General features: G+C 38.4%; 1 protein-coding gene and 1 non-coding gene across 2 annotated transcripts; both read right to left on the reverse strand.

The window, feature by feature from the left end:
* Positions 1 to 679: 679 nt before the first annotated feature.
* LOC106405047 (glycosyltransferase BC10-like) lies at positions 680 to 2,899 on the reverse strand. The gene is made up of 2 exons (XM_013845664.3): positions 1,841 to 2,899; positions 680 to 1,424 (listed from the first exon to the last, which is right to left on the reverse strand). Exons 1-2 carry the CDS (start codon positions 2,420 to 2,422, stop codon positions 786 to 788), a joined length of 1,221 nt encoding a protein of 406 aa, XP_013701118.1. The 5' UTR covers positions 2,423 to 2,899; the 3' UTR covers positions 680 to 785.
* Positions 2,900 to 9,684: 6,785 nt separating this feature from the next.
* Positions 9,685 to 9,791, reverse strand: LOC125589349. Its single transcript, XR_007325537.1, has one exon. It is a non-coding gene; the product is annotated as a small nucleolar RNA R71 (small nucleolar RNA).
* Between the last annotated feature and the right edge of the window lie 4,275 nt (positions 9,792 to 14,066).

Below are 14,066 nucleotides of genomic sequence, written 5' to 3' on the forward strand. Positions count from 1 at the left end.
CACATGTTTAAATTCAGATTAGTCACTAAAATAAAATTTCAAATGTCGTTCCTTCTATATACTGTCCACATGGTACTTAACAGTATAACTATGTTCTCTAAATAAAACATCAACTTTACTTTATATTTAAATTCTAACTAAATTAACTTTGTTAAGACTATCGGCTTTTTATTATACTTTTATTGAATCGATTAGTTACAACCACTTATGCTATTTCACTTTGAACTAAGTAACTTTTTTAAAAAAAAGTAATACACTAGGATCGCTAACCAGTATCAATTGGATCAGAAAAAGATCATTTTCTCTCAACATATTTTCATTTTCATATTTTTGAACATTTTTGAACATTTTTTTTACTAAGACCATAAAATGAATTGTAAATTCATGTAAGAATTAAACTTACGAACCCGGCGCGTAGCGCCAGAATACCACTAGTATAGTCTACAGTGTTCGCATGACGAATTCTGTCAATAATATGTATATAAAAACTGAATAAATGATGCATTTGCATACGGTTTAAAACCACTCTCATATTTTGGCTAAGACTCCGTCATCTGACCATATTTTATAGGAGTTATTATATGTACACGAGTAGATATATAATGGTCGTTGAAACATCTTCCTCTGAATAGATACTCCGTATACGACTAAAGACTATTGTAAGATAGTTAAAACCGTATGAACACAAATCAAAGTGCAACTTTCAGATAATACATATATATCCAAGTATAAGAACTTTACACACCTATAAAAATGAAAATAAATGGTACAGAGAAAAATAGTGATCAGAAATACATGACGGTGGATGCAAATCGGAGCAACTTATCCAAAGCATTAGACGAAAACTTGCGAGCAAAGAGAAAGCAAGGCCTCGTCTTATCCACTCCTTTGTGTTCACAATACTCTTTGTCACTCCTCCTAAGCCACTTCAAGAACTCCACATTCACCTCCGGCCCACCAAACGATCTCGGATGGGCCCTACGCTTCCCCCAGTCAGTCCACGTCAGCGTCCTGTTTGAGTTACGCGACCCAAGGCTGGGCGTCAAGTTGAGTAGCGTCGGTAAGTAGTGCTCGTCCGGACACCGACAGTATGCCTTGAAGATGGGCCAGTAGAATGTGTCGGAGACAGTCTCCAGGGCCATGGGTCGGTCTAGCTCGAACCACTGAGAGCCTTTACGCCAGTGGTGCATGTGGATGTGCGGATACATGCGGCGGTTGTAGCGGACGCGGCCGAAGGGGAGGTCGTAAGAGTCTACGTGGGTTTGAGTGGAGTTGATGAGGTAAGAGTAGATAGTGGTGAAGTTGAAGAGAGGGATGCATGCTTCGGAGAAGAGAAGGAAACGCTCGTTGTTGATGTCTAATAATGCGTTTGCTAGTAACCTACGTTCTGCGTCTACCATGTTTGCGTTTGCCCAGTCCACTCTCTGCGTTAATACATAATGACGTTAGATTGTGATCTCTTTGATTAGATACAAATTTTTGTATTCATCAATTGTGCAATTGTTTTGAGATTATATACTACCAAGAAAATTAATACTAATCGAACCTATTTAGTTCAGAGTGGGTATTTAGGTTAGTGGTTAAGTACACGGTTAACGATATGTAGAATGGTAGATAGAGCTATTTAAAATATAAAATGTAGAAAGGTAGATAGAGCTATTTAAAATATAAAATGTATTCCATTATATGCCACACAAGTCATTGTGGTCTTTTTGTGAATGGGTTAAAGTGTTAAACGCTATTTGTATTTTCCCCAAACCTAGCTACTATTGCAACAAACCAAAATGGAAAAGAGAAGGCAGAAAGGGAAATATAATAAACGATGGGGTTAGAAGCTGGCCTTGCTTGGAATGCGGCGGCCATGAAACACCGAGCCTTGGGGCATGGACTCTTTGTAAGACGGATTGGTGTGAATATAAATAGTGAAAAGACCTTCATACCCTCGAAAGAATCTTTCCCATAGAGGAGACAGAGGTAAAGGTCCCCTTGTCAAGAACATGAAAGCAACCTTAGGGGTTCGAGAGAAAGGGTAGGGGGAGGAGGAGATGTAACGAGGACGAGTTGGGATCTTAGGATCCATTGAAGCTCTCCAAAAGAGCTCGTTGTCTTCCATATTATGCATGATGTTAATCTTCGGTGGCCTCAGAAACATTTCGATCTCGTAGTTCTGAGGCAAAGGAGAAGAAGTAGGGGGAGGAGGAGATGTAACGAGGACGAGTTGGGAAATACTTTGAACGGTTGGATAATAAGGCAAAAATGATGCTTCTAGAGAAGAATGAACAATGATTCCAACTACCACGCCCAAGCAGAGGATGAAGAAATAGAAAAGGAGATTTAGGAAATGGTGGAGCAGTGGATTGAGAAGCTTGATCACTAGAAATAATGATGTTGATGATGAGTTTCGGTCCTTTTGTGTTGGCATCTCCGACTAAGAAATACATGAGTATGAGAATTTTGCTTTTAAAATATAAAGAGGTTAGAAGTGGATGGATGGATCTTAATTTTTAGTTGGAATGAGGTGAAGAAGTGGAGATGAGCAAGTAAAACTGAAGATCTTTGTTGCATGAATGATTAGGACGTTAACAAAAATTACACACGCAATGGAGTAAGTTTTTGGTATTTTTCGACTAATCCAATTGTAATCTCAACAGCATTTTGTTATTCTTTCATTTTTAAGAAAATCTTGAAGCTACTTTTTGGAGGTGTTATTGGTTTATATATTTTGATTGATTTAGAAATCCATATAGTATTTATAAATCCAAGTAAAATATGCAAATCCGGAAGTTTTCCCTTGGATTTGAGTCTTTATATTTTTAACTAAAAAATCCAAACAAATCCATTCAAATCCATTATAAAATCAAATATATTAGTAAATCCGTACGATTGAATAACACTTGATTTGATACAGAATTTACGAATTATTAAACCAATAACACATGATTTTAATACAGATTTGAAAATCATAGAACCAATAACACTAGATTTAGTTCGGATTTTCAAATCCATTAAAATACAACAACCAATAACCCCTACTTAGTTAGGATATCTTCATATCCAATTTTTATAGGATAAGTATATTCCTTATAGTTCCGAAAAAAAAGTATATTCCTTATATATTTACGATACGACAGCTGAGGCGTTAATCGATTGATGTTAGGAGTTAAAGCACTGAGAATGCAAGTACTTACTTAATCTAAGTGCAACCAATGATTTAGATGGTTTTTAAACTAATGATTAATGATAAATGAAATGACTTTCTTTACTAAGAGAAAAGAGAACTCATGGGCATATGGATTAGACCTTGGGTGATCAAGTTTCGAACTAAAGATGGCAAACGATCAATCAAACTATCAACCTTAAGCTTAGACACAATCTTAAACAAACTCTATGTCTAGATGAATGTTCATTTACTAACATATCTCAAACATCAAATGTCTTTGGTTGAATAATATGAAAGCAATCATTACTAACAGATTTATTGGCTATCTTAACACCTTTAACAACAAATGTCTTTGGTAAAGTATGTTAAAAGCTTATGAGAGTTGTCTCAGGCATTTCATCAAACACCTTGTGGGTGGAAAATGTCTAAAGATCAACTTTTGAGTGGCCAACTCATAAGATGCATTATGAATACTCTACTAGCAAGAAACAAGAATGATCTACACTAAAACATCCTAGAACTAACCTAATCACCCTTGATCTCCCTAACCCATGAATTCAAAAGGTGATTACTCACTAATCTCCATGATTCCTCTTAAACCCATGGTGGATTTCAGATTAATCATGTAGAGAAATAGATAAGAAATCAACAAAAACACAAGACGAGAGCAATGAAATCTGAATCCAAAAGAAGTTTTACTAGTTGTTCTCCAGAAAAAGAAATTCAGATCTGGTGGCTTACAAAAGTACTTAAAACATAGGTTTTCAGAAGTAAAAAACGTGCATAATAAAATGACCAAAAGGCCCTTGAGTAGAAATGAATTCGAGTAATCAGACGTCGCGCAGCGACCTCCAGTAGTCGCTCCGAGAGGTCGCTCCAGGCTTCGGGAGCGACCTGGAGGGGTCGCTGCGAGACGTCGCTCTGGGTCGCTCTTCGCGAGCGACCTCGCTGCGTCGCTCCGGTCACGTCGCTCCGGGTGATGGAGACGCGAGCGACCTCGCTGCGTCGCTCTGGTCAAGTCGCTCTGAAAGGGTGTCACAGCGACTTCACGGTGTCGCTCCGGTGAGGTCGCTCCCATGCACTGCTCGTCCAATGATCACCTTTTTCACCTCTTTTGAGCTCCAAATGCACCCAAATGTCTCCAAGAACTCCATGTGGTACTCCAATACCTGATAAGGACTCATGTATGCAAAATGCAACCTAAACAAGGCTAAATCCTACTCTATATGATCAAAATGCACATGGGTGAATGAATAAGACAATGAAAATATGCAAGATATCATAGATATCATTCATCTTGTATGTATACTGTCTTACGTTCAATGGAAAGGTGATCATGACCAATTCCCAAACACTTGCATGGTATCAAAACCTCCAAACTTAACTAATGAAAATATTGATTTCATCGATCCATACTCTTATAATTGGTTCAAAAATGGCTTGCGCTTTCCGATACAAAAATAATGGTCTACGAGATTATTAGAGTTATGTAGAAATTAATGGAGTTATGTAAAGATTAATGGATCATAAACCTAATCTCTAGAAATTAATGGAATTATGTAAAGATTAATGGATTATAAACATAATAAATATATAAAAATTTTGGATCAATTTATTTACTGCCAATTAGTTTTAAATTGGAAGATTAAGAAATTTAACATGATACGAAAATATCCTAACTTATATATATATAATAAATGTACGCATCAAAGTTCTAAACTTGGTAGCACGGAAGCTCATCAAACGTCTGCATTTCGCTTCGGAATCGAAATCAAACGTTTGTGAAAGCTTTCGAAATCTAGTTTCCAAAACGTTTCTAAAATAACTTCGTTGGAATTTTACGTTTCCGTTTGAACTTCCTCTTCTGTCGTAAAACTTAATGTCATCAATAAATAAAAATATATAAAATTATGTTTTTATTTTGGATAAAATCTAAAAATTAATAGTATTAAAATAAAAAGGATAAAATATTCAAATATTAACACTAATACCACAAATTATCTTTGTGCACAACAACTTTTTATAATAGATTTTGCATATATATTCAAGTATATTTTAAGATAGTCAATTTGATTAATTGGATAATAGTTTTTATAAACTTAATCTGTTAGTATTTTCATGATTATAATATGAAATCAGTTGAATGGATATAAAATTATTAAGATGAATAAGTGATTTTAATTTTTAATTTAAATCATATACTTCTTAGTCACATGTTTTTATAAAATTATATATATATATATATATATATATATGGATGTATGCTTCTAAGATATATCCGTTTATTAATTTTTAACAAAATTTTGCATCTACACTTCTATATGATTTCGCTTCTACATGACCAAGTCTGATTCCATATAACATAGGTTCAAAAGTACATCAAAGCTCTAAAATTATTCAATCTTTGCCTTTCTCTGGATCTTACGTGGTCTCGTTGAAAAAAAAAAAAATATACACTTTGAGGTATACGTGGCAAAGGCATTTTTCAGTTTGTCTTCCCAAAACCAGTTGCTATAAGCAGATATGTATTTTTAATTGTGATTTGAATGTTTTACTTATAGTTGTTTAATTTCTTCTTTTTGTAACTAATATTTGTTTAAATTAATTGCTTTTACGTATCATCTATGTAGATGATTGATTGCTTTCTTTCTTATTTGGCCATAAGATACTGTGATTGATGTATATATATTTAATAGCCTTTCCCGAAGATATTATTTTCTGGTAATCGTCAACAACACATTCGTAAGACGTCCAAGTTTATATTGGTTGGCGCTTGCAACAACTCAATTGTATAAATAAAATGGGATTGTGATTTTTTTTTTGACACAAAAATGAGATTGTGATTAAATTTAGACAAATGGAAGTTAGTAGTATAAGTTAACCCTGAATTGGGATTGCTTATAGGTATTGAAGTGAATTCACTACGAAGGGTGAAAGTTACTTGGCCATAAAAGCAGGATTTTTCAGATTGGTATATTCAAACAACTAGATTTTAATGTTTATAGATAAAGATGTGAATTTCATTTACCCGACTTTTATAGTATGCTATGCATAGACATGATACCAACTTTGCTTTTTTCAAATAAAGGTAAAACAGTTTAGCTTCGAAAATTACCTAGAAATTTAATCTTATGTAACCCACATTTACGAATAAGTTTTCTCACATGGGTACGTGTTAAGTGACTAAAGTCTAACATATGATCATGTAGACTGTTAAACAATGTGGGTGAAAATCTGTTTTTCAAAGCGAACGATCATCGCCGGATCAAATCCATATATCAAAATAATTAAACTTTTATAGAAAAAATTAACTATTTATACCAGTCAATATATATATAATTTAAAAAATGATTACCATCATGTGAGGATAAAAAAATTATATTCTGGCATCAATAACATATAATTAATAATATTGAATTTACATGATTTAAACATTAAGTAAATAAACTTTTCACCCTTTGTATATTTTAAATTGTGAAATCCAAAAAAAAATCTTACAATTGTTCTAAATATACTTAATTACATATCTTAAATATTTAAAATATAATTTTCTTTTGTAACTAGAAAATTTTACAGGATTACAGAATTATATAAACAAACCACCTAAATGTACATACCTACCGACATCACGCAAAAATGATACGTGGTTAAAAAAAAGGTAAAAATAGTTGCCTACTGAGATTTTTTTTTGTTCAAAGTCTACTGAGATTTTTATCTGTAAATTTATCTGTAAAGTTGGTTGCACATGAAGTATTGTTGGAAGCTTCATTCCATTTGGGACATAAGATTTTGTTCGTTTCATAGAAATGAATCTTCAGCTCCATATAATATACAAGTCAGTTGAAAATCGTCAGATTAGACTAAGACTAACGATGCCTGAAGGCTGAAAGTACGTGGCCCAGCTCCTCAGAACTAAGTTGACTTGTTGAACCAAGGAGAGATGTACAACGAAAAAATATTTTGTGATCTTAGGTGATAGGCTAATGAACTTTAGGAATTTGTCAAATATTATTCAAAACTTGATTCTAAATGCAAAAGTATATTCAAATTTCAATGAAATATAAAAATAACCCAAATGCCAGTGAAATTACAACCAACTCATTATAATCAAATAAAAAATCAGAATTCATTTTTTTACGGTTATATAAATTTTATAAGGTTTTGTAAGTCTTTTGGAGAAAGTCTTCTCGTATAATATCTGCATAACTACCTACTTGTATTTGTTTTATTTTTTTGTCATCACAAATTAATATACATGAGTTAAGAATTGAACATGTAAATATGTTACTAAGGATGTAAAGCATCCGCAGATAAGAATGTTACCCAGGAGCGGCTCCAATTTTTTTTGTTTCTTACATCTGATATCTTGCATATTTCTATTGTTTTATCCATTTATCCATGTGCATTTTGATCATATAGATTAGGATTTAGCCATGTTTAGGTTGCATTTTGCATACATGAGTCCTTATCAGGTATTGGAGTACCACATGGAGTTCTTGGAGGCACTTGGAGGCATTTGGAGCTCAAAAATGAGTGTTTAGAGTGGTCATTGGGCGAGCAAGGCATGGGAGCGACCAGTCTGGAGCGACACCACCAAGTCGCTCTGATCACCCTACTGGAGCGACCTAACCAGAGCGACAGGGAGAAGTCGCTCGCGGTTTCATCACTCGGAGACGCGAGAACGAGCCCGGAGCGACCTCTCGGAGCGACACAGCGAGGTCGCTCCAGCTGAGAGCGACGTTATGGGAGCGACAGGGAGAAGTCGCTCGCGGTTTCATCACCCAGAGACGCGAGAAGGAACCCGGAGCGACCTCTCGCAGCGACACAGCGAGGTCGCTCCCGAAGCCTAGAGCGACTTGTCGGAGCGACGGGCTGAGGTCGCTGCGCGTTTTATTTCTACTCGAACTTGTGATTTCTCAAGGGCCTTTTGGTCATTTCATTATGCACGTTTTTATTTTCTAAACCTATGTTTTAATACTCTAGGAGCCACCAAGAGGGGGATCATCTTTGTTCTTAGAAAAACCACCAAAAAACCTTTGGAAAGTCATCTCTTTGAATCAATTGATCAGTTTATTATTGAGAATTCTGTGTTCTTATCTATTTCCTGTGTTTCTCTACATGATTAATCTGAAATCCAACATGGGTTTAAGAGGAATCATGGAGATTAGTGAGTAATCACCTTTTGAATTCATGGGTTAGGGAGATTAAGGGTGATTAGGTTAGAACTAGGATGTTTTAGTGTAGATCATTCTTGTTCCTTGCTAGTAGAGTAGCATAATGCATCTTCTGAGTTGGCCACTCAAAGTTGATCAATAGGCATTTCCCACCCGAAAGGTGTTTGATGAAATGCCCGAGACAACTCTCCTAAGCTTTTAGCATACTTTGCCAAAGACATTTGTTGTTAGAGATGCTAAGATAGCTAATAGACTTGTTAGTAATGATTGCTTTCATATTATTCAACCAAAGACATTTGATGTTTGAGATATGTTAGCAAATGAGCATTCATCTAGACATAGAGCTTGCTTAGAATTGTGTCTAGGCTTAAGGTTGATAGTTTGATTGATCATTTGCCATCCTTAGTTCGATACTTGATCACCCAAGGTCTAATCCCTATGCCCATGAGTTCTCTTTTCCCTTAGTCAAGAAGTATCATTCTGTTATTGCTTTCTAGTTTTAGTCATAGCTTAAAACCCATCTAAATCATTGGTTGCACTTAGATTAAGTGAGTACTTGCATTCTCAGTGCTTTGATATCCCTCAGAACTGGTTCGACAATCATTTATACTACAGCATTTGTCTTAGGAGCCTTGAAAACTCCTAACATCAAATTGGCGCCGTTGCCAATTTCTGAGTAGATTTAAACACTGAGATTTAGTCAATTGCTTGAGACTAAGTCATTTTTATTTTCTTTTGTTACTGACTCTTCTTCACCTCCCTTTAATCTACAGGTGTATGAACTTGCGGAGCAGGGGTCCATCAAACCTAGTTCCAAGAGCAGCAGACATCAGAGCTTTAGAGAGAGAGTGTGCTAGAAAGAGAAGAGAAGAAGAACATCAGGCTCAATTGCAGAGACTGAACACTGACATGGGAGACGTTCATCAAGAAGATGCAGGCGTCAATGGCGCTAACAACAATGGTCCACCTAACCAACAGCGAGCAGCTCGGCCCATTGGCACTTACGACCGTCCAAACATTCATGGTTATCGATTGGGAATCCGAGCACCCGCTGTGGCAGCCAACAACTTTGAGATCAAGTCAGGACTCCTCAACGTGATCGAGAACAACAAGTATCATGGCTTGGCTCTAGAGGATCCATTTGATCACTTGGACAGGTTCGACAGCTACTGTGGGTTGTCAAAAACCAATGGTGTCTCCGAAGATGCCTTAAAGCTCAAGCTATTCCCTTTCTCTTTAGGGGATAAAGCACGTCAGTGGGAGAAGTCTCTACCAAGCGACTCCATCACCACTTGGGATGACTGCAAGAAAGCATTCTTGGAGAAGTTCTTCTCTACTTCAAGAACTGCTAAGCTGAGAAACGAGATCTCCAGCTTTCAACAGAAGGGCTTGGAAGGTTTCAGTGAAGCCTGGGAAAGATTCAAGGGGTACCAAGCTCAATGCCCACACCATGGTTTCTCTAAAGAGAGCTTGCTGAGCACATTCTACCGTGGTGCTCTTCCTAAGTACAGGGCCAGACTGGATACAGCTAGTAATGGATTCTTCTTGGGGAGAACTGAGGAGGATGCAGAGGAGCTGGTTGACAACATGGTTAAGAGTGATGCAGTCTACAGTGGAGACCACGACAGAGGCAGTAGATCTGATGATAAGCAAACGAGGAAGGAGTTGAAAGCTCTACAAGATAAGATAGACATCCTCCTTGCTGATAAAGCTACCCAAGAGCAGCTGCACTTTGTTGGCAACCCAACCCAAGAGACACCAGCTGTTGTCCATGAAGTTGAAGGTTTGGAAGGTCAGGAAGAGTTGTGTTTCATCAACAACAATGGTAGCTGGTACAAGAAAGAGCCCAACTTTCAGTACAACAACTACCAACAGAAATCCTATTCCAACAACCATCAGAGTGGTTACCAGCCTCGAAACAATCAGCAAGGCAGCTATCAACCACAGCAAAACCCTCCTCCTGGTTTCAACAACAAAGGCAACAATTCTTCCCAACAACAATCTAATCCCTCTACCTCCACCCCTCAAGTCAGCAGCACTGATGCTCTACTGAAACAAATCCTGGAATCTCAAACAAGAAGTGAGAAGCATGTTGGCTATGAGTTGAAGAATCTTCACTCAAAGATTGATGGGAGCTACAATGAGCTCAACAACAAGTTCAGAGCTTTGGAGAACCAGTTTGCTGCCATGAACACTCAACAAAATCGCCAACAAGGTTCTCTACCTGGAAAGTCTGAGCAAAACCCCAAGGAAACCATGAAAGCTATCACTCTCAGGAGTGGTAAGGAGTTACCTCAGAGAGCTCTCACCAAGGATGCTGAGAAACAAAGTGAGGGGGTTGCCATCACCATAGATGATGAAGTGGTGATTGTTGATGAGAAGACCAATGACGAGATCTTGGAAAAGATAGTGGAAGCCAAAGGAAAAGGAAAGGTTGGAGAAGAGAAGAAAACAGTTAAAGATGGTGAAGTTGTCACTCCTGCAAGTGAAAGTTCTTTTGTTCCTCCTGCCTATGAACCTAAGCTTCCATTCCCAGGTCGATTCAAGAGGCAGTTGCTAGAGAAGTACAAAGCTCTGTTTGACAAGCAAATGAGTGAAGTCCAGGTCACAATGCCCATTATTGATGCTTTCATGCTGATTCCTCAGTACAGTAAGTTCCTAAAAGATGCTGTAGCTGCAAAGAAGAAAGAGATGGAGGGCATGGTGATTCTCACTCATGAGTGCAGTGCTATCATTCAGAGGCTGGTCATACCAAAGAAGCTAGAAGATCCAGGATGCTTCACATTACCTTGTGCTCTTGGGCCTATGGTATTCGATAGGTGTCTCTGCGATTTGGGAGCTAGTGTCAGCTTGATGCCCCTATCTGTTGCTAAGAAGCTCGGTTTCACTCAGTACAAGAAGTGTAGACTTTCTCTGGTATTGGCTGATCGTTCAGTTAAGTACCCTGTGGGTATCTTAGAGGACCTCCCAGTGATGGTTGGAAATTATGAGATCCCTACAGACTTTGTAGTGCTTGAAATGGGTGAAGAAGCTCAAGACCCTTTAATCCTTGGAAGGCCTTTCTTAGCCACAGCTGGAGCCATTGTTAATGTGAAAGAAGGCAAGATTGATCTCCATCTGGGTAAAGGGCACGTTCTCCATTTCGACATCAAGGAGGTAATGAGGAGGCCAACAGTTCAAGGGCAGGTGTTCTACATTGAAGAGATGGACGCCCTTGCTGATGAAATCCTTGAAGAGTTGTCACTAGAGGACCCTCTACAGCATGCTTTGACTGTAGAGAAAGAGGCTGAGGTGGTTGAGAACCTGGAGAGTACTGCCTATGGGATGATGCTGGATTCACACCAGGGGTTTTTCAGTGAGGATCAGTACGAGGAGCTTCCCCAGATGGTTCACCAAGAAGTCTCAGTCACTCAACAAGAGGACAACCAGCAAGATGACTGGAGTGAACTTAAGGCACCTAAAGTGGAGCTTAAACCTCTTCCCCATGGTGTAAGGTATGCATTTCTTGGTCCTAATGAAACTTACCCTGTCATTGTGAGTAGTGAACTTACTGAAAGTGAGCTATCTGAACTTTTGAGAACACTTAAAAGATTTAGAAAGGCAATAGGTTACTCACTAGATGACATCAAGGGGATATCACCCTCTCTGTGCATGCATAGGATACATCTTGAGGATGAATCAATGACTTCTATCGAGCATCAAAGAAGGTTAAATCCTAACCTGAAGGATGTTGTAAAGAAAGAGATTCTTAAACTCCTAGATGCTGGTGTTATTTACCCTATCTCAGATTCTAAATGGGTATCACCTGTGCATGTTGTACCAAAGAAAGGTGGTATCACTGTGATTAAGAATGACAAGGATGAATTGATACCAACAAGAACCATCACATGTCATAGAATGTGCATTGATTACCGAAAACTAAACTCTGCATCTAGAAAGGATCATTTTCCATTACCATTTATTGATCAGATGCTTGAGAGACTTGCAAATCACCCATTCTATTGTTTCCTTGATGGGTATTCAGGATTTTTCCAAATCCCCATACATCCCAATGATCAAGAGAAAACGACATTCACATGTCCATATGGTACCTTTGCATATCGAAGGATGCCATTTGGTCTATGTAATGCTCCAGCCACCTTTCAAAGGTGCATGATGTCAATTTTCTCTGATCTGATTGAGGATGTTGTGGAGGTATTTATGGATGATTTCTCTGTCTATGGATCTTCGTTTTCTGCTTGTTTGTCAAATTTGTGCAGGGTCCTACAGAGATGTGAAGACACCAACCTTGTGCTGAATTGGGAGAAGTGTCACTTCATGGTCAAGGAAGGGATTGTGCTAGGACACAAGATTTCAGAGAAGGGGATTGAGGTGGATAAAGCCAAAATCGATGTTATGGTTGGTCTGCCTCCACCAAAGACAGTGAAAGACATCCGGAGTTTTCTTGGCCATGCTGGATTCTACAGGAGGTTCATCAAGGATTTCTCCTTGATAACTAGACCTTTGACCAGGCTGCTGTGCAAGGAAGCTACCTTCAGTTTTGATGTGGAATGCCTACAAGCTTTCAAGAAGCTAAAAGGTGAACTCGTTAGTGCCCCAATTGTCCAGCCACCTGATTGGGATTTTCCTTTTGAGATCATGTGTGACGCCAGTGACTATGCTGTGGGAGCTGTTTTGGGGCAGAAGAAAGATGGCAAAACCCATGTGATCTACTATGCCAGCCAAACCCTCAATGATGCTCAGATGAGGTATGCCACAACAGAGAAAGAGATGCTGGCAATTGTTTTTGCCTTTGAGAAGTTCAGGAGCTACTTGGTTGGGTCTAAAGTCATTGTCTACACCGATCATGCTGCCTTGAGACACCTTTTGGCCAAGAAGGATGCAAAACCCAGGCTTTTGAGGTGGATCCTTTTGCTCCAAGAGTTTGATATGGAAATCAAAGACAAACCCGGAGTTGAGAATGGAGTAGCTGATCATTTGTCCAGGTTGAGGGTAGAGTCTGGTATCCCTATTGACGAAGGACTTCCTGAGGAGCAGATCATGGCTATCGAAGCAGTGATAGCAGTCTGTGAGACTGGTAGGAAGCTGGAAGAAGTCCAAGCAACAGAGGAGAAAGAACCTTGGTATGCCGATTTAGTGAACTACCTAGCCACAGGAAAAGAACCTCTGAATCTTGTGGGCTATGCCAAGAAGAAGTTCTATAAGGATGTGAAAAGATACTACTGGGATGAGCCCTACCTCTACATTCTCTGCAAGGATCAGCTTTATAGGAGAGTGGTTGCAAATGAGGAGATTGATGGGATCCTTGCACAGTGTCATGGATCATCCTATGGAGGTCACTTTGCCACCTTCAAAACAGTTGCAAAAGTATTACAAGCTGGATTCTGGTGGCCACATATGTTCAAGGATACACAAGACTTTGTTTCGAAGTGTGATTCTTGCCAAAGAAGAGGAAACATCACCAAGAGGAATGAGATGCCTCAAAATCCAATCCTTGAAGTTGAAGTGTTTGATGTCTGGGGTATTGACTTCATGGGACCATTTCCATCATCTTTTGGCAACAAATATATCCTTGTGGCTGTTGATTATGTCTCCAAATGGGTGGAAGCCATTGCAAGCCCCACCAATGATGCTAGAGTTGTAATCAAGATGTTCAAGAGCATCATCTTCCCAAGGTTTGGAGTTCCAAGAGTTGTAATCAGTGATGGAGGTTCCCACTTCATTAACAAACT

Source organism: Brassica napus, chromosome C6 (genome assembly GCF_020379485.1).
Source record: "Brassica napus cultivar Da-Ae chromosome C6, Da-Ae, whole genome shotgun sequence".
Taxonomy (NCBI): Eukaryota; Viridiplantae; Streptophyta; class Magnoliopsida; order Brassicales; family Brassicaceae; genus Brassica; species Brassica napus.

Excerpts from the sequence above, each read along its gene's own strand:
- LOC106405047 (XM_013845664.3), bottom strand. The coding sequence starts at position 2,422 with ATGCCAACACAAAAGGACCGAAACTCATCATCAACATCATTATTTCTA. Across the intron at positions 1,425-1,840 it reads GCCGCCGCATTCCAAGCAAG|AGAGTGGACTGGGCAAACGC; the intron begins GCCAGCTTCTAA and ends GTATTAACGCAG.